The sequence below is a fragment of the Colossoma macropomum genome, unplaced genomic scaffold (assembly GCF_904425465.1).
Source record: "Colossoma macropomum unplaced genomic scaffold, Colossoma_macropomum, whole genome shotgun sequence".
In the NCBI taxonomy this organism is placed as follows: domain Eukaryota; kingdom Metazoa; phylum Chordata; class Actinopteri; order Characiformes; family Serrasalmidae; genus Colossoma; species Colossoma macropomum.
The window spans coordinates 6,208,737-6,228,481 of record NW_023494788.1 but is presented as its reverse complement, the minus strand read 5'-3'; the positions used below and the strand labels follow the sequence as shown (position 1 = coordinate 6,228,481).

At 37.7% G+C, this 19,745-nt stretch overlaps 1 protein-coding gene across 2 annotated transcripts in view; it reads left to right on the top strand.

Moving 5' to 3' along the window:
* The window catches only part of LOC118806649 (regakine-1-like), a 63,048-nt gene extending 50,388 nt beyond the window's left edge, over positions 1–12,660 (top strand). Inside the window, exons 1-4 of one of the 2 annotated variants that reach the window (XM_036568148.1) lie at positions 2,705–3,031; positions 10,931–10,940; positions 11,914–12,037; positions 12,334–12,660. In XM_036568148.1, coding sequence (XP_036424041.1) covers positions 2,906–3,031; positions 10,931–10,940; positions 11,914–12,037; positions 12,334–12,466 — 393 coding nt within the window. In that variant the 5' untranslated portion in view covers positions 2,705–2,905 and the 3' untranslated portion in view covers positions 12,467–12,660. Of the gene's footprint in view, positions 1–2,704; positions 3,032–10,842; positions 10,941–11,913; positions 12,038–12,333 lie in introns of those variants that run through there. The other variant, XM_036568149.1, reaches the window with a different exon arrangement.
* Positions 12,661–19,745: the final 7,085 nt, after the last annotated feature.

The following is a 19,745-nucleotide window of genomic DNA, read 5'->3' as shown; positions in this document are numbered from 1 at the left end:
TTATTGGTTCATTTATTTCTGAAACATATTTAAGCCTTATGATCGTATTTATGTTAAGTGCTGGAATCTCTTACTGTTCCGTGTCTGAAACGCTGTATGTTGGCTCTTTTCAGAGACTCCTAAAGCTGATTAGATGAGACACTCCTGTTAAAAGCTAAGTCATAAAAAAAGCTCGTCACACATTGTAGGCGACTGGTGGATCAGCAGTAGCTCCCACATGAAAGGTGCTATGTGAGTATTACCTGCTTGGGGAGGCCACAACATGCTTCCCTTTCAGAGAATACTATGGAATATGACTCAAAATCAGCCCTGCACAGACTCTCCACAAACACTGGTACAAAGATCACCAAGCTCACTGTGAAGTATGGTGGTGGATCTGTAATACTGTGGGGCTGTTTTCCTCCACTTGTTCAGATACATGGTATCATGGACTCCATCAAGTACCAGCAGGTATTAAACTAAAACATGCCTGCCTCAATCAGGAGGCTGAGACTGGACCATGGTTGGATCTTCCAGCAGGACAATGGTCCAAAGTACACCTGAAAATCAATGCAAAATGTTTCACTGACCACAGACTTAAGGTTTTGCCAGGGCCACCCTAGCCCCCTGACTGAAACCCCATAGAAAACCTGTGAAATAAGCTGAAGTGTGGACCACCTTGGAATCTGAAGGATCTGGAGGGGTTCTGTAAGGAGGAAGCGTCTCAGATCCTTCGCCATGTGTTCTCCAGTCACACTAAACGTTACAGGAGAGACTTGGAGCTGTTATTTTTGCAAAAGGAGCACAAAGAATTAAAAAAAGGAAAAATATTTATTTAATGTTAAGATGTAGTTTTTACTTTCTGTCATTGTACTTCAAGTAAAGGTTGGAATTTTGTTAACATTTTGCATCAAAGTTCAAAAGGTGCAGCGATAAAGAATGTTTTTACAGCCTGTTTGGACATGTTTACCAGGGGTGCCAATATTTGTAGAGGATACTTTAGCAATAACGTGAAAGGCTTATTTTATAGTAGAGCTCTTCAGTAGATCATCTGAAGATAATCACTAACGCTTATAAGAGAGATTGACTGTAATGAACACTGACATCAGCGCATCTTCTGTTCCTCTGCTTCCTAAGAATGTAAAGCTGTTTTGTGGAGAGACGAGTGTTTTCATTCAGCAGAAGACTGAGGTAGTGAAAGTTCACTGTGGAGAAGATTCTTCATTCTATAGTTTTCTGTTCAGTCATTCTGTGTAACATTTCACAGTGTACCAATGAAACACTTCCTGTTTTATAGAAGATTTTACCCACATTTAAAAAGTCATCAGCTTGATTAGCCTCATTTTGAAGCAGAGTACCAGTAGATTAATAACAGAGTTAACTTTAATTAATGCAAAACTACCATTTAAAGGCATTTGTCAGAGTAATACTTCTTCGTATTTCATGTATGAAAATAAATTATTATTTATTATTATTATTATTATTATGCATTTCAGTTTTACAAATTAAACAATAAATTGTGTGATTGTGACTAAATGAGAATAATATACGGTATAATAATATAATATAAGTTGGCTCACTCTTTTACATAATCGTCTTATTCATAAGAATCTTTACCTGAATAGTGTGCTAGTGGTTTTGGATTCATGGCAACCAGCAAACAACACCTTAGCAACCACCTGAAATAACATAGAAACGACTCTGCAACACCTTAGCAACCGCCTGAAATAACATAGAAATGACTCTGCAACACCTTAGCAACCACCTGAAATAGCATAGAAATGGCCGTGCAACACTTTAGCAATGGCTAAGTAGCATCCTTGCAGCCACCTGGGATAGTGTAGCAATGGCTTTGCAATACCTTAGCAACCTCCTAACAAACACCAAGAAGCTCCCTAACAACAAGCTGGAAAATCATAGCAACATCCTGGAATTAGGATATAAACTAAATCAAGTTAACAACGACAGTAAACGGTGCTCTACAACTACTTTAACATTTTAATCATTAATATCCGGCCTGGTCAAGCCAACTTAAAGTTCAGTCACAAACTTTCCTTTTCTAGTTACGTATTTATAATTTTTCATATTAATATTTTTTTATCACTTCTTTTCACAGTCCAAGGAATCTCAATTGCAAATATAGACTAATCCATCCATTACAATTTCATATCTCAGATGTCCAGTAATCTGGTGCAAATTTTCATCCATATAGTTTTCAGAAGGCCTTCATGACTGTCATCACTGCATAGCAGTGTGGATGTCAATAAATCTATCTGGCTTTTTGTCTGTTTATGGTCAGTTTATCTGTCCATACAGTCGTCAGAAGGGCTTCATGAATATTTACAGTCATATGTAAAAGTTTTGGTACCCCTGGTCAAATTATGTTTTGTTAATTTTGTTGAAGTGAAAAAAAATCATCACATCCTCTACAGAGAAAACACTTCTGCACATTTGCTGAAGTTAACATACTGGGGAAAAAAATAAAACATAAAACGTGACCTGTGCAAAAAATTATGCCACATATTGTTTTCTTTACTGTTGTATTTCTTTCTTTACTATTGTATTTTATTTTCTAATATGTAAAACTCAATGAATAAATAGAACTTGTGCTAAGATTTTTGCAGGAAAATGTCAAAGTGTGTTCACAGTAGAGAATGTGTGAACTTACTTTCACTAAGAAAATCAAGAACAACATGTACTTCAGACTTTTGCATATGACTTTTTGGAAAAGTGTCTTTTCTGTGCAGGTCTGTCTCTCGGGGCAGATTAGAAGAAGATTCTCAGTCTAAAAATCCCTTAGGTTGTTCTTCCACACAGAAGTGATGTTAGTGTTAGAAAGAACAGGAAGTATGTTACGACTACTATTGAGAAACATGCTCATCAGGGGATTTCAGCCATGCGGTGATCCTGCTCCCACTCTGTATAAATGAGGAGGTACTGGTCACTCATCCAGCACTGGACCGTCTCCGTCTCTCTGGGTGAAATCTCTTCTGCTAGAATGAGGACTCTGTCTGCTCTGCTGATGGTGCTGCTGCTCTGCTCTCTCCAGCAGGTCTGCAATGGTGAGTATCAGACACTCTGTCCAGTTCTGGCTACAATGTCAGCATGATATGGAGAAATTGCTAATACTATTATTATATTGTTTTGTCCATATTCTTTGCAATAAACAGAAAAACACACTGGCAACTGGTAACTAGATGGCGACAGTTGGCCTACATATTTTTGAGCCAGTAAAAAAAACAATGCTTTAGTTGGATTAAATGAGTATTTTAATACATTAAAACATCCACAAAAACAGTCATCTGGAACTGTGACAGTCAAGATGCTAATAGTACACTGTGATTGGTTACAGGCTTATTTGCATATTGAATGTCCAGTATTGCAAATACCAACTTTGGAATAACATTTGACAAAATATATTGTGTGGCCCTGCTGGTTACTGGCTTTAACCCTAATAATCACTATAATGAGTGGTTCAAGCAGAAGTCATGCATTTCTGAAATGTGAAATTCCACCATTTTTTTTTTTTTTCATAATTCATTGTTTTCTGCATAATTCATTGTTTGAGATATAAACAGAGTCATTCAGAATTGTTTGGTGTGAAATGGTTAATTGTAGAGACCCAGATATCTTTAGTGGTGGTGATAGGAACCAGGGGTCTCCATGACTGCAACACAAATCAGGTTCAACTTCATCTCAAAACTATAGCGACAATGTCTCAGACATCAGGCAGTGAATTCATAACCATGTCATGTAATAATTTTCTGTGAGGGAGCTTTTAGAGGTGGACGTCCGGTTCCTATCACCACCACTGTGAACAATACTGACTCGGTAAGTTTCTCTAAAATGTGGCTTTTTACACCAAACCACTCTGAATGACTTTGCTGAGATCCTTTAAAAATAAATTAAATAACATTTTTTAAAATTTGGTGGAATTCCTATAATGATCATCTATTAAAGTGCTGGAATCTCCTTCTGTGATGCTGTAATGCACTGTGGGCCTGAAACTCATGTTGATGTGTGTTGACTTCTCTCAAGGAACTGAAGCCATTGACTCCATGAAGGATTGCTGTCATAAGCTGACTGTGTTGCCGAAGATTCCCTTGGCACGCATTGAATCCTACAATGTGACCAACAGCAACTGCCCCATAAAAGCTGTTGTGTGAGTATCACATGATCAGGAGAGTCTCCACAATCAGCATGTTGAGCTGACTGAATGAACTGAACTGATCTGTAATTAAACAGGAAACCTGATAAACCCAAAACCATCATCACAGAGACGACATTAAAGGCTGATTTTATAGATTGTTGCAAGATTTACAATTAATTTTCCATGTTGAATTATTAATGACAGTGTCAATTAGGCCACATATACACACTGTCCATGTTTACCAGCTTTGTTAGTTTAGTGTTCATCTGCTGTATTAATGGAGTTTTGTTACTTTTTCCTTTGTCACAGCTTTCAGATGGATACTGGAAAGAGCTTCTGTGTGGATCCTTCCTGGGATTGGGTCAAAAGTCACGTGAAAGCAGTAAATCAGCGGCAAATTGCACAGACAGGAGCGAAACCCAACATATTCTCCAAACCCTGAAGCTGATCATGTGAAGGCTGCAGAATTTTAGGTGGTGTTGAGGTCTGGACCCTGGGGTGGTCAGTCCATTGTTCAGCTTCTTTGTTTGATGTGTCCGTCTCCTTTTCTCAGTGAGGTTCTTCTTGACGGCCACACATCCTTTCAGACCCACAGCGCTGAGTCGTCTTCTCACAGTGGAAGGATGGACAGAAACACCTGTGGATGTTTTCAGATCTGAAGCAGCTTGATTTTCTCCTATATTCAGTATCTCTGTTGAATTTAAAAAAATAAAAATTACAGATGTATATTTTTTAGTTATGAGGAATCAGTAGGCCTTTAGAAGGTCCTGGGGGTTCCCCTCTGCTGACCTAAGCTTATGAGTTATCCTAAATATAACAAGAGACAAATTTATGACAAGTAAACTGGTGTCAAATATGTTTATTACAACTAAACAAGTTACCACAAATAAACAAATTTATTACACTAGAATGTATGTAATGATAAAACATGCTGTTTTCTCATGTGCTCAGTGAATAATACACAGGAAAGAAGACACATATAACTCACACATGCAACAAATAGAGCAAGTCATTCTGATTTGAACTTTGAACTTTAAACTACAGAGCAGGCTGTTGGTCACAGATCTAGAACTGGACTCCTCTCTCCTCTCCTCAGATGTGTTTCTCCCTTTTTCTCTCTCTTCATCTGCATTTGAAATCAGACGCTCTGCTAAGATGAGGAACCTGTCTGCTCTGCTGTTGGTGCTGCTGCTCTGCTCTCTCCAGCTGACCACTGGATACTCCAGTGGAGAGTATCTATTGCTCTGTTCAATTCTGGCTACTATGGCTGCACAATATGGAGAAAGTGCCAGTACTGCGATTATATGGTTTTGCTCACATGTTTCACAGTGAACTAAAAAAAAATTGGGACCCAGTAATTTGATGGTGATGGTTGTCCTGCATTATTTTGAGCCACAAATGCATTTACTTTACTAGGATTACTTAAATAACTTAATACATTAAAATGTCCAGGGAAGCAGTCGTCTGGAAGTGTGATGGTCAGGATGCTGAAACACTGTGACAGCTTAGAAGTTCATTTGTATATTGAAAGTCCAGTATTGCAAATACCATTTTTGGAATAACGATTAACAAAATATATTGTGGAGGGTGGCTGGCTGCCGGCATTAACCCTATTAATTAAACACTAAATAAGTTGTTCAAACAGCAGTCATATCATTTCATCAGTGGGGATGTACACAAATAAAAGTCATAAAGAGTGGCTTGATATGAAATGGTTCACTGTAGATAATTATTTTTGAAAAAATTGATGGAATTCCCCTTTAAGCCTAATGATCATCTGTTAAAGTGCTGGAATCTCCTTCTGTGATGCTGTAATGCACTGTAGGCCTAAAACTCATGCTGATGCATGTTGACTCCTCTCAAGGAATTGAAGGCATTGACATTGAAGATTGCTGTGAGAAGCTGACTAAGTTGCGGAAGCTTCCCTTGGCCTGCATTGAATCCTACAGCCTGACCAGCAGCGACTGCCCCATAAAAGCTGTTGTGTGAGTATCACATGATCAGGAGAGTCTCCACAATCAACATGTTGAACTGACTGAATTAACTGAACGGATCTGTAATTAACCAGGAAACCTGATAAACCCAAAATCATCATCACAGAGACGACATTAAAGGCTGATTTATATTCTAGTGCTATGATTTAGTATTAATTTTCTACGTGGAATTATTACTAACAATGTCAGTTAGGCCACATATACACACTGTCCATGTTTACCAGCTTTGTTTAGTGTTCATCTGCTGTATTAATGGAGTTTTGTCACTTTTCCTTTGTCACAGCTTTCAGATGGATACTGGAAAGAGCTTCTGTGTGGATCCTTCTTTGAATTGGGTCCACAGTCGCATGGAAGCTTTGGAACAGCGACAAATTGCATAGACAGCAGCAAAACTTAAAAACGAGCTAATATATGTACAAAATTGTATCATCTGTATTTCTACTTCTTCAATAAAGGTGATTTTCCTCTGATGTTGTAATTGATGTGTTAGTGACTGTAGAATAATAGTTCAAAAGAAAAAGTACATTTTAAATGTTTAAGACGTTCAAAGTAAAGCCCAATTGATATATTGATAGTTTAGAGTGAATTAAAGCCTCTTCTGATGATGAAACTGTAGCAGTTTGCAGTAAAAGCTTAATTATGTCTGAAACTTCAAGGATTTTACACTCATGCACTCATATACACATCTGATATTTTAGCACATATCTGCCTTTTAGAAAGTGTCAGAATGATCTCAGATCAGGTCTGTTTTTTACATGATCATCATTTATACAAATTCACTGTCCACTTTACTAGAAACCCTTTCCTTATACTCATCACACATTCACACAGAAAATTATACAGAAACCTCAATAACTAAATATATTATCAATGTTTGAGTGTCAGTGAGTCACTCTGTACCTTTATTCCAGCTTCCATTCTTTTCAGGAAACTCACTTTCAGTTCCTCAAAGAATCTGCAGACACACCTCCAAAGTTCAGTCTTAGAAGCTGGTTGATCATTTTCTGAAGTAATCAAACACATTCAGTGGTGTTGAGGTCTGGACTCTGGGGTGGTCAGTCCATTGTCCAGCTTCTTTGTTTGATGTGTCCGTCTCCTTTTCTCAGTGAGGTTCTTCTTGACAGCTACACATCCTTTCAGACCCACAGCGCTGAGTCGTCTTCTCACAGTGGAAGGATGGACAGAAACACCTGTGGATGTTTTCAGATCTGAAGCAGTGGAGCTTGATTTTCTCTTATATTCAGTTTCTCTCTATTCCAGTAAAAGTGAACACAAAATTACAGAAGTACATTTTTAAATTTAAGACACAAAATTATTTCATTTAAAATAAATTAGTGACAAATGCATTTATTACAACTAAATGAGTTATCAAAAAAAGACACGTTTATTACAAAAAGTACGTATATAATGATACATAATATGCTGTTTTCTAATGTGCTCCATCAATCACGACACATGTAATTGGTACATGCAGCAAAAGGAGCAAGTAACTCTAAATTGAGGATCCACACTGATCTGAATCAAGTGATTACGCAAGAGTGTGAACTTTGAACTGCTTCAAAACATCTACCTGGAACACAAATAGAATCAAAATATTCAAGGTTATCTCATCTCCACTGTCAGTGTTTATCAGGATTACACCATCTGTTATTGATTCCTGCAACAAAAATGCTCAACTTCTATAATTTAAATCACTTTTTCTATCACTAATATCAAATTTAAACACAACATACCACAACTTTAGATCTTCATGTCTATAAAGGTATTTTTTTATATACTAAAAATTACTGACTTTAGTTGCTTTTCATTCGTAATGGACAGGACTCTGATCTCCTTCTGCTCTGCTTCTCTTGCCTAGTGCCCTTTTGAACCATCTGTGCTTTTGCCAAAGTTTATGCACCCAGCACTTTCTCTCTCTGTAAAAAGCTGCAGGTCACTCATCTTGAACTGGACTCCTCTCTCTGTTCCTCAGCTGCAGTTCTCCCTCTTTCTCTCTTGGTTTGAGATCAGACGTTCTAGTGGAACCAGTGACCTGTGTACTCTGCTGTTGTTCTGCTCTCTCCATGTGACCTCTAGTGGAGAAACTGTTCACTGCAGCTGGGTTTAACTCTAATAATAATCCAGTGAACTAAATAGTGCAGTTATTGGTTCATTTATTTCTGAAACATATTTAAGCCTTATGATCGTATTTATGTTAAGTGCTGGAATCTCTTACTGTTCCGTGTCTGAAACGCTGTATGTTGGCTCCTTTCAGAGACTCCTAAAGCTGATTAGATGAGACACTCCTGTTAAAAGCTAAGTCATAAAAAAAGCTCGTCACACATTGTAGGCGACTGGTGGATCAGCAGTAGCTCCCACATAAAAGGTGCTATGTGAGTATTACCTGTTTGGGGAGGCCACAACATGCTTTCCTTTCAGAGAATACTATGGAATATGACTCAAAATCAGCCCTGCACAGACCCTCCACAAACATTGGTACAAAGATCACCAAGCTCACTGTGAAGTATGGTGGTGGATCTGTAATACTGTGGGGCTGTTTTCCTCCACTTGTTCAGATACATGGTATCATGGACTCCATCAAGTACCAGCAGGTATTAAACTAAAACATGCCTGCCTCAATCAGGAGGCTGAGACTGGACCATGGTTGGATCTTCCAGCAGGACAATGGTCCAAAGTACACCTGAAAATCAATGCAAAATGTTTCACTGACCACAGACTTAAGGTTTTGCCAGGGCCACCCTAGCCCCCTGACTGAAACCCCATAGAAAACCTGTGAAATAAGCTGAAGTGTGGACCACCTTGGAATCTGAAGGATCTGGAGGGGTTCTGTAAGGAGGAAGCGTCTCAGATCCTTCGCCATGTGTTCTCCAGTCACACTAAACGTTACAGGAGAGACTTGGAGCTGTTATTTTTTCAAAGGGAGATGCACAAAGAATTAAAAAAAGGAAAAATATTTATTTAATGTTAAGATTTAGTTTTTACTTTCTGTCATTGTACTTCAAGTAAAGGTTGGAATTTTGTTAAAATTTTGCATCAAAGTTCAAAAGGTGCAGCGATAAAGAATGTTTTTACAGCCTGTTTGGACATGTTTACCAGGGGTGCCAATATTTGTAGGGGGTACTTTAGCAGTAACAATTAAGGCTTATTTTATAGTAGAGCTCTTCAGTAGATCATCTGAAGATAATCACTAACGCTTATAAGAGAGATTGACTGTAATGAACACCGACATCAGCGCATCTTCTGTTCCTCTACTTCCTAAGAATGTAATGTAGTTTTGTGGAGAGACGAGTGTTTTCATTCAGCAGAAGACTGAGGTAGTGAAAGTTCACTGTGGAGAAGATTCTTCATTCTATAGTTTTCTGTTCAGTCATTCTGTGTAACATTTCATAATGAAACACTTCCTGTTTTATAGAAGATTTTACCCACATTTAAAAAGTCATCAGCTTGATTAGCCTCATTTTGAAGCAGAGTACCAGTAGAGTAATAACAGAGTCTGCAACACCTTAGCAACCACCTGAAATAACATAGAAACGGCCGTGCAACACTTTAGCAATGGCCAAGTAGCACTGCTGCAACCACCTGGGATAGCATAGCAATGGCTTTGCAATACCTTAGCAACCTCCTAACAAATACCAAGAAGCTCCCTAACAACAAGCTGGAAAATCATAGCAACATCCTGGAATTAGGATATAAACTAAATCAGGTTAACAACGACAGTAAAGTTTATAACTACTTTAACATTTTAATCATTAATATCCGGCCTGGTCAAGCCAACTTAAAGTTCATTCACAAACTTTTCCTTTTCTAGTTACATATTTATAATTTTTCATATTAATATTTTTTTATCACTTCTTTTCACAGTCCAAGGAATCTCAATTGCAAATATAGACTAATCAGTCCATTACAATTTCATATCTCAGATGTCCAGTAATCTGGTTTAATTTTCATCCATATAGTTTTCAGAAGGCCTTCATGACTGTCATCACTGCATAGCAGTGTGGATGTCAATAAATCTATCTGGCTTTTTGTTTGTTTATGGTCAGTTTATCTGTCCATACAGTCGTCAGAAGGGCTTCATGAATATTTACAGTCATATGTAAAAGTTTTGGTACCCCTGGTCAAATTACATTTTGTTAATTTTGTTGAAGTGAAAATAAATCATCACATCCTCTACAGACAAAACACTTCTGCACATTTGCTGAAGTTAACATATTGGGAGAAAAAATAAAACATAAAACGTGACCTGTGCAAAAATTATGCCACATATTGTTTTCTTTACTGTTGTATTTCTTTCTTTACTATTGTATTTTATTTTCTAATATGTAAAACTCAATGAATAAATAGAACTTGTGCTCAGATTTTTGCAGGAAAATGTCAAATTTTAGTGTGTTCACAGTAGAGGATGTGTTAACTTACTTTCACTAAGAAAATCAAGAACAACATATACTTTAGACTTTTGCATATGACTTTTTGGAAAAGTGTCTTTTCTCTCGGGGCAGATTCTTAGCAAGGATTCGCATTCTAAAAATACCTGAGGTTGTTCTTCCACAGTGTGGAAGTGATGTTAGTGTTAGAAAGAACAGGAAGTATGTTTGGGCTGCTACTGAGAAACGTGCTCATCAGGGGATTTCAGCCATGGGGTGATTCTGCTCCCACTCTGTATAAATGAGGAGGTGCTGGTCACTCATCCAGCACTGGACTCCTCTCTCCTCTCCTCAGCTCCATCTCTCTGGGTGAAATCTCTTCTGCTAGAATGAGGACTCTGTCTGCTCTGCTGATGGTGCTGCTGCTCTGCTCTCTCCAGCAGGTCTACTGTGGTGAGTATCAGACACTATGTTCAGTTCTGGCTACAATGACTGCACAATATGGAGAAATTGCTAATGCTGTTATTATATTGTTTTCTATGCAATAAACTGAAAACACACTGGCAGCTGGTAACTTGATGGTCACAGTTGGCCTACATATTTTTGAGCCAATAAAAAAACAATGCATAGTTGGATTAAATGAGTATTTTAATACATTAAATCATCCACAGAAACATCTGGAACTGTGACAGTCAAGATGCTAATAGTACACTGTGATTGGTTACAGGCTTATTTGCATATTGAATGTCCAGTATTGCAAATACCAACTTTGGAATAACATTTGACAAAATATATTGTGCAGCCCTGCTGGTTACTGGCTTTAACCCTAATAATCACCATAATGAGTGGTTCAAGCAGAAGTCATGCATTTCTGAAACGTATTTCAAAGGGGAATTCCACCATTTTTTTTTACAATTTCTGCATAATTCATTGCTTGAGATGTAAACAGAGTCATTCGGAGGGGCTTGGTGTGAAATGGTTAATTTTAGAGACTCAGAGTTCTTTAGTGGTGGTGAGAGGAACCAGGGTAGTCACCATGACCACAACACAAATCAGGTTCACATTTCAAGCCAAAACTTAATCTCAGAACTATAGCGACAGTGTCTCAGACATCAGGCAGTGAATTCATAATCATTTCATGTAATAGCTTTCTCTGAGGGAGCTTTTAGAGGTGGCCATCTGGTTCCTATCACCACCACTGTGAAAGATTCGGACTCTGTAAGTTTCTGTAAAATGTGGCTTTTCACACCAAACCACTCTGAATGACTTTGCTGACATCCTTTAAAAATAAATTATATATATATTTTTTTTTATTTGGTGGAATTCCCCTAATGATCATCTGTTAAAGTGCTGGAATCTCCTTCTGTGATGCTGTAATGCACTGTAGGCCTGAAACTCATGTTGATGTGTGTTGACTCCTCTCAAGGAACTGAAGCCCTTGGCTCCATGAATGATTGCTGTCAGAAGCTGACTGTGTTGCGGAAGCTTCCCTTGGCGCGCATTAAATCCTACAACCAGACCAGCAGCAGCTGTGCCATAAAAGCTGTTGTGTGAGTATCACATGATCAGGAGAGTCTCCACAATCAACATGTTGAACTGACTGAATGAACTGAACTGATCTGTAATTAACCAGGAAACCTGATAAACCCAAAATCATCATCACAGAGACGACATTAAAGGCTGATTTTATAGATTGTTGTAAGATTTACAATTAAGTTTCCATTATTATTATTACTAATAATGTCAATTAGGCCACATATACACACTGTCCATGTTTACCAGCTTTGTTTGTTTAGTGTTCATCTGCTGTATTAATGGAGTTGTGTCACTTTCTCCTTTGTCACAGCTTTCAGATGGATACTGGAAAGATCTTCTGTGTGGATCCTTCCCTGAGTTGGATCGAGACTCACAAGAAAGCAGTAGACCATCGGAAAACTGCACAGACAGCAGCAAAACCCAACACATCCTCCAAACCCTGAAGCTGATCATGAGAAGGCTGCAGAATTTTAGTAGATTTATGCCGTGTTTGTAAAATAATGCAGTAAAATTGTACATGTATACATTGTACATGTGTACATAACACAAAGTGAAACAAAGTGAGCTATTTAACATTTTTACAGTATTGTATCATTTGTATTTCTCTTTCTTCAATAAAGGTGATTTTCCTCCAGTGTCCTACTCATCACAGTTGATGTTTTAGTGACGTTTGAGTAATAGTTCAAAAGAAAATGTACCTTTTAAACAGTTTTAAAGAGGCTCAATATGAAATTCATTTTGAATAAATCAAAGCCTCTTCAGATGATGTGATCTTAGCAGTTTGCTGTTTAAGCTTAATCACGTCTGAAACTTCAGTGATTTTACACTGACTGCACTCTTACACACGTCTGATATTTCATCACCTGGCTTTCATAAAGTGTGAGAATGATCTCAGATCAGGTCTGTTTTCTACATGATCATCATTTACACACATTCACTGTCCACTTTATTAGAATCTTTTACATGTACTTCCTCTTACATTTACATAGAGAACTGCACAGAAGCCTCAACAACTATTATATTAAATATTTCAGTGTTCAGTGAGTCACTCTGTACCTTTATTACAGCTTCTGTTCTTTTCAGGAAACTCACTTTCAGTTCCTCAAAGAATCTGCAGACACACCTCCAAAGTTCAGTCTTAGAAGCTGGTGTCCGTCTCCTTTTCTCAGTGAGGTTCTTCTTGACGGCCACACATCCTTTCAGACCCACAGCGCTGAGTCGTCTTCTCACAGTGGAAGGATGGACAGAAACACCTGTGGATGTTTTCAGATCTGAAGCAGCTTGATTTTCTCCTATATTCAGTATCTCTGTTGAATTTAAAAAAATAAAAATTACAGATGTATATTTTTTAGTTATGAGGAATCAGTAGGCCTTTAGAAGGTCCTGGGGGTTCCCCTCTGCTGACCTAAGCTTATGAGTTATCCTAAATATAACAAGAGACAAATTTATGACAAGTAAACTGGTGTCAAATATGTTTATTACAACTAAACAAGTTACCACAAATAAACAAATTTATTACACTAGAATGTATGTAATGATAAAACATGCTGTTTTCTCATGTGCTCAGTGAATAATACACAGGAAAGAAGACACATATAACTCACACATGCAACAAATAGAGCAAGTCATTCTGATTTGAACTTTGAACTTTAAACTACAGAGCAGGCTGTTGGTCACAGATCTAGAACTGGACTCCTCTCTCCTCTCCTCAGATGTGTTTCTCCCTTTTTCTCTCTCTTCATCTGCATTTGAAATCAGACGCTCTGCTAAGATGAGGAACCTGTCTGCTCTGCTGTTGGTGCTGCTGCTCTGCTCTCTCCAGCTGACCACTGGATACTCCAGTGGAGAGTATCTATTGCTCTGTTCAATTCTGGCTACTATGGCTGCACAATATGGAGAAAGTGCCAGTACTGCGATTATATGGTTTTGCTCACGTTTCACAGTGAACTAAAAAAAAATTGGGACCCAGTAATTTGATGGTGATGGTTGTCCTGCATTATTTTGAGCCACAAATGCATTTACTTTACTAGGATTACTTAAATAACTTAATACATTAAAATGTCCAGGGAAGCAGTCGTCTGGAAGTGTGATGGTCAGGATGCTGAAACACTGTGACAGCTTAGAAGTTCATTTGTATATTGAAAGTCCAGTATTGCAAATACCATTTTTGGAATAACGATTAACAAAATATATTGTGGAGGGTGGCTGGCTGCCGGCATTAACCCTATTAATTAAACACTAAATAAGTTGTTCAAACAGCAGTCATATCATTTCATCAGTGGGGATGTACACAAATAAAAGTCATAAAGAGTGGCTTGATATGAAATGGTTCACTGTAGATAATTATTTTTGAAAAAATTGATGGAATTCCCCTTTAAGCCTAATGATCATCTGTTAAAGTGCTGGAATCTCCTTCTGTGATGCTGTAATGCACTGTAGGCCTAAAACTCATGCTGATGCATGTTGACTCCTCTCAAGGAATTGAAGGCATTGACATTGAAGATTGCTGTGAGAAGCTGACTAAGTTGCGGAAGCTTCCCTTGGCCTGCATTGAATCCTACAGCCTGACCAGCAGCGACTGCCCATAAAAGCTGTTGTGTGAGTATCACATGATCAGGAGAGTCTCCACAATCAACATGTTGAACTGACTGAATTAACTGAACGGATCTGTAATTAACCAGGAAACCTGATAAACCCAAAATCATCATCACAGAGACGACATTAAAGGCTGATTTATATTCTAGTGCTATGATTTAGTATTAATTTTCTACGTGGAATTATTACTAACAATGTCAGTTAGGCCACATATACACACTGTCCATGTTTACCAGCTTTGTTTAGTGTTGATCTGCTGTATTAATGGAGTTTTGTCACTTTTCCTTTGTCACAGCTTTCAGATGGATACTGGAAAGAGCTTCTGTGTGGATCCTTCTTTGAATTGGGTCCACAGTCGCATGGAAGCTTTGGAACAGCGACAAATTGCATAGACAGCAGCAAACTTAAAACGAGCTAATATATGTACAAAATTGTATCATCTGTATTTCTACTTCTTCAATAAAGGTGATTTTCCTCTGATGTTGTAATTGATGTGTTAGTGACTGTAGAATAATAGTTCAAAAGAAAAAGTACATTTTAAATGTTTAAGACGTTCAAAGTAAAGCCCAATTGATATATTGATAGTTTAGAGTGAATTAAAGCCTCTTCTGATGATGAAACTGTAGCAGTTTGCAGTAAAAGCTTAATTATGTCTGAAACTTCAAGGATTTTACACTCATGCACTCATATACACATCTGATATTTTAGCACATATCTGCCTTTTAGAAAGTGTCAGAATGATCTCAGATCAGGTCTGTTTTTTACATGATCATCATTTATGCACATTCACTGTCCACTTTACTAGAAACCCTTTCCTTATACTCATCACACATTCACACAGAAAATTATACAGAAACCTCACTAACTAACTATATTATCAATGTGTGAGTGTCAGTGGTCACTCTGTACCTTTATTCCAGCTTCCATTCTTTTCGGGAGACTCACTTTCAGTTCCTCAAAGAATCTGCAGACACACCTCCAAAGTTCAGTCTTAGAAGCTGGTTGATCATTTTCTGGAGTAATCAAACACATTCAGTGGTGTTGAGGTCTGGACTCTGGGGTGGTCAGTCCATTGTTCAGCTTCTTTGTTTGATGTGTCCGTCTCCTTTTCTCAGTGAGGTTCTTCTTGAACAGCTACACATTCTTTCAGACCCACAGCGCTGAGTCATCTTCTCACAGTGGAAGGATGGACAGAAACACCTGTGGATGTTTTCAGATCTGAAGCAGTGGAGCTTGATTTTCTCTTATATTCAGTTTCTCTCTATTCCAGTAAAAGTGAACACAAAATTACAGAAGTACATTTTTAAATTCAAGACACAAAATTATTTCATTTAAAATAATTTAGTGACAAATGCATTTATTACAGCTAAATGAGTTATCAAAAAAGACACAATTATTACAAAAAGTACATATATAATGATGTATAATATGTTATTTTCTCATGTTCTCCATTAATCACAACACATGTAATTGGTACATGCAGCAAAAGGAGCAAGTAACTCTAAATTGAGGATCCACACTGATCTGAATCAAGTGATTACGCGACAGTGTGAACTTTGAACTGTTTCAAAACATCTACCTGGAACACAAATAGAATCAAAATATTCAAGGTTGTCTCATCTCTACTGTCAGTGTTTATCAGGATTACACCATCTGTTATTGATTCCTGCAACAAAAATGCTCAACTTCTGTAATTTAAATCACTTTTTCTATCATTAACATCACATTTAAACACAACAAACCACAACTTTAGATCTTCATGTCTATAAAGGTATTTTTTTTTATATACTAAAAATTTCTGACTTTAGTTGCTTTTCAGTCGTTGTGGACAGGACTCTGATCTCCTTCTGCTCCGCTTCTCTTGCCAAGTGCCCTTTTGAACCATCTGTGCTTTTGCCAAAGTTTATGCACCCAGCACTCTCTCTCTCTGTAAAAAGCTGCAGGTCACTCATCTTGAACTGGACTCCTCTCTCTGTTCCTCAGCTGCAGTTCTCCCTCTTTCTCTCTTGGTTTGAGATCAGACGTTCTAGTGGAACCAGTGACCTGTGTACTCCGCTGTTGTTCTGCTCTCTCCATCTGACCTCTAGTGGAGAAACTGTTCACTGCAGCTGGGTTTAACTCTAATAATAATCCAGTGAACTAAATAGTGCAGTTATTGGTTCATTTATTTCTGAAACATATTTAAGCCTTATGATCGTATTTATGTTAAGTGCTGGAATCTCTTACTGTTCCGGGTGTGAAACGCTGTATGTTTGCTCCTTTCAGAAACTCCTAAAGCTGATTAGATGAGACACTCCTGTTAAAAGCTAAGTCATATGAAGATCCCCTCGTCACACATTGTAGGCGACTGGTGGATCAGCAGTAGCTCCCACATAAAAGGTGCTATGTGAGTATTACCTGTTTGGGGAGGCCACAACATGCTTCCCTTTCAGAGAATACTATGGAATATGACTCAAAATCAGCCCTGCACAGACCCTCCACAAACATTGGTACAAAGATCACCAAGCTCACTGTGAAGTATGGTGGTGGATCTGTAATACTGTGGGGCTGTTTTCCTCCACTTGTTCAGATACATGATATCATGGACTCCATCATGTACCAGCAGGTATTAAACTAAAACATGCCTGCCTCAGTCAGGAGGCTGAGACTGGGCCATGGTTGGATCTTCCAGCAGGACAATGGTCCAAAGTACACCTGAAAATCAATGCAAAATGTTTCACTGACACAGACTTTAAGGTTTTGCCAGGGCCACCCTAGCCCCCTGACTGAAACCCCATAGAAAACCTGTGAAATAAGCTGAAGTGTGGACCACCTTGGAATCTGAAGGATCTGGAGGGGTTCTGTAAGGAGGAAGCGTCTCAGATCCTTCGCCATGTGTTCTCCAGTCACACTAAACATTACAGGAGAGACTTGAGAGCTGTTATTTTTGCAAAAGGAGGCACACAAAGAATTAAAAAAAGGAAAAATATTTATTTAATGTTAACATTTAGATTTTACTTTTAATCATTGTACTTTAAGTAAAGGTTGGAATTTTGTTAAAATTTTGCATCAAAGTTAAAAAGGTGCAGCGATAAAGAATGTTTTTACAGCCTGTTTTGGACATGTTTACCAGGGGTGCCAATATTTGTAGAGGATACTTTAGCAATAACGTTAAAGGCTTATTTTATAGTAGAGCTCTTCAGTAGATCATCTGAAGATAATCACTAACGCTTATAAGAGAGATTGACTGTAATGAACACTGACATCAGCGCATCTTCTGTTCCTCTGCTTCCTCAGAATGTAAAGCTGTTTTGTGGAGAGACGAGTGTTTTTCATTCAGCAGAAGACTGAGGTAGTGAAAGTTCACTGTGGAGAAGATTCTTCATTCTATAGTTTTCTGTTCAGTCATTCTGTGTAACATTTCACAGTGTACCAATGAGACACTTCCTGTTTTATAGAAGATTTTACCCACATTTAAAAAGTCATCAGCTTGATTAGCCTCATTTTGAAGCAGAGTACCAGTAGATTAATAACAGAGTTAACTTTAATTAATGCAAAACTACCATTTAAAGACATTTGTCAGAGTAATACTTCTTCGTATTTCATGTATGAAAATAAATTATTATTTATTATTATTATTATTATTATGCATTTCAGTTTTACAAATTAAACAATAAATTGTGTGATTGTGACTAAATGAGAATATATACGGTTATATAATATAATATAAGTTGGCTCACTCTTTTACATAATCGTCTTATTCATAAGAATCTTTACCTGAATAGTGTGCTAGTGGTTTTGGATTCATAGCAACCAGCAAACAAACCTAGCAACCACCTGAAATAACATAGAACACGACTCTCTGCAACACTATTAGCAACCGCCTGAAATAACATAGAAAATGACTCATCTGCAACACCTTAGCAACCACCTGAAATAGCATAGAAATGGCCAGGTGCAACACTTTAGCAATGGCTAAGTAGCATCCTTGCAGCCACCTGTGATAGTTAGTAGCAATGGCTTTGCAATTACCTTAGCAACCTCCTAACAAACACACAGGAGCTCCCTAACAACAAGCTGGACAAATCATAGCAACATCCTTGGAATTAGTGATATAAACTAAATCAAGTTAACAACGACAGTAAACGGTGCTCTACAACTACTTTTAACATTTTAATCATTAATATCCGGCCTGGTCAAGCCAACTTAAAGTTCAGTCACAAACTTTCCTTTTTCTAGTTACGTATTTATAATTTTTCATATTAATATTCTTTTTATCACTTCTTTTCACAGTCCAAGGAATCTCAATTGCAAAATAGTATAGACTAATCCATCCATTACAATTATCATATCTCAGATGTCCAGTAATCTGGTGCAATTTTCATCCATATAGTTTTCAGAAGGCCTTCACTGACTGTCATCACTGCATGAGCAGTGTGGATGTCAATAAACTCTATCTGGCTTTTTGTCTGTTTATGGTCAGTTTATCTGTCCATACAGTCGTCAGAAGGGCTTCATGAATATGTACAGTCATATGTAAAAGTTTTTGGTACCCCTGGTCAAATTATGTTTTGTTAATTTTGTTGAAGTGAAAAAAAATCATCACATCCTCTACAGAGAAAACACTTCTGCACATTTGCTGAAGTTAACATACTGGGGAAAAAAATAAAACATAAAACGTGACCTGTGCAAAAAATTATGCCACATATTGTTTTCTTTACTGTTTGTATTTCTTTCTTTACTATTGTATATTTTATTTTCTAATATTTAAAACTCAATGAATAAATAGAAACTTGTGCTAGATTATTGCAGGAAAATGTCAAAGTGTGTTCACAGTAGAGGATGTGTGAACTTACTTTCACTAAGAAAATCAAGAACACCATGTACTTCAGACTTTTGCATATGACTTTTGTCGGAAAGTGTCTTTTCTGTGCAGGTCTGTCTCTCGGGGCAGATTAGAAGAAAGATTCTCAGTCTAAAAATCCCTTAGGTTGTTCTTCACACACAGAAGTGATGTTAGTGTTAGAAAGACACAGAAGTATGTTACGACTACTATATGAGAAACATGCTCATCAGGGAGATTTCAGCCATGCGGTGATCCATGCTCCCACTCTGTATAACATGAGGAGGTACTGGGTCACTCATCCA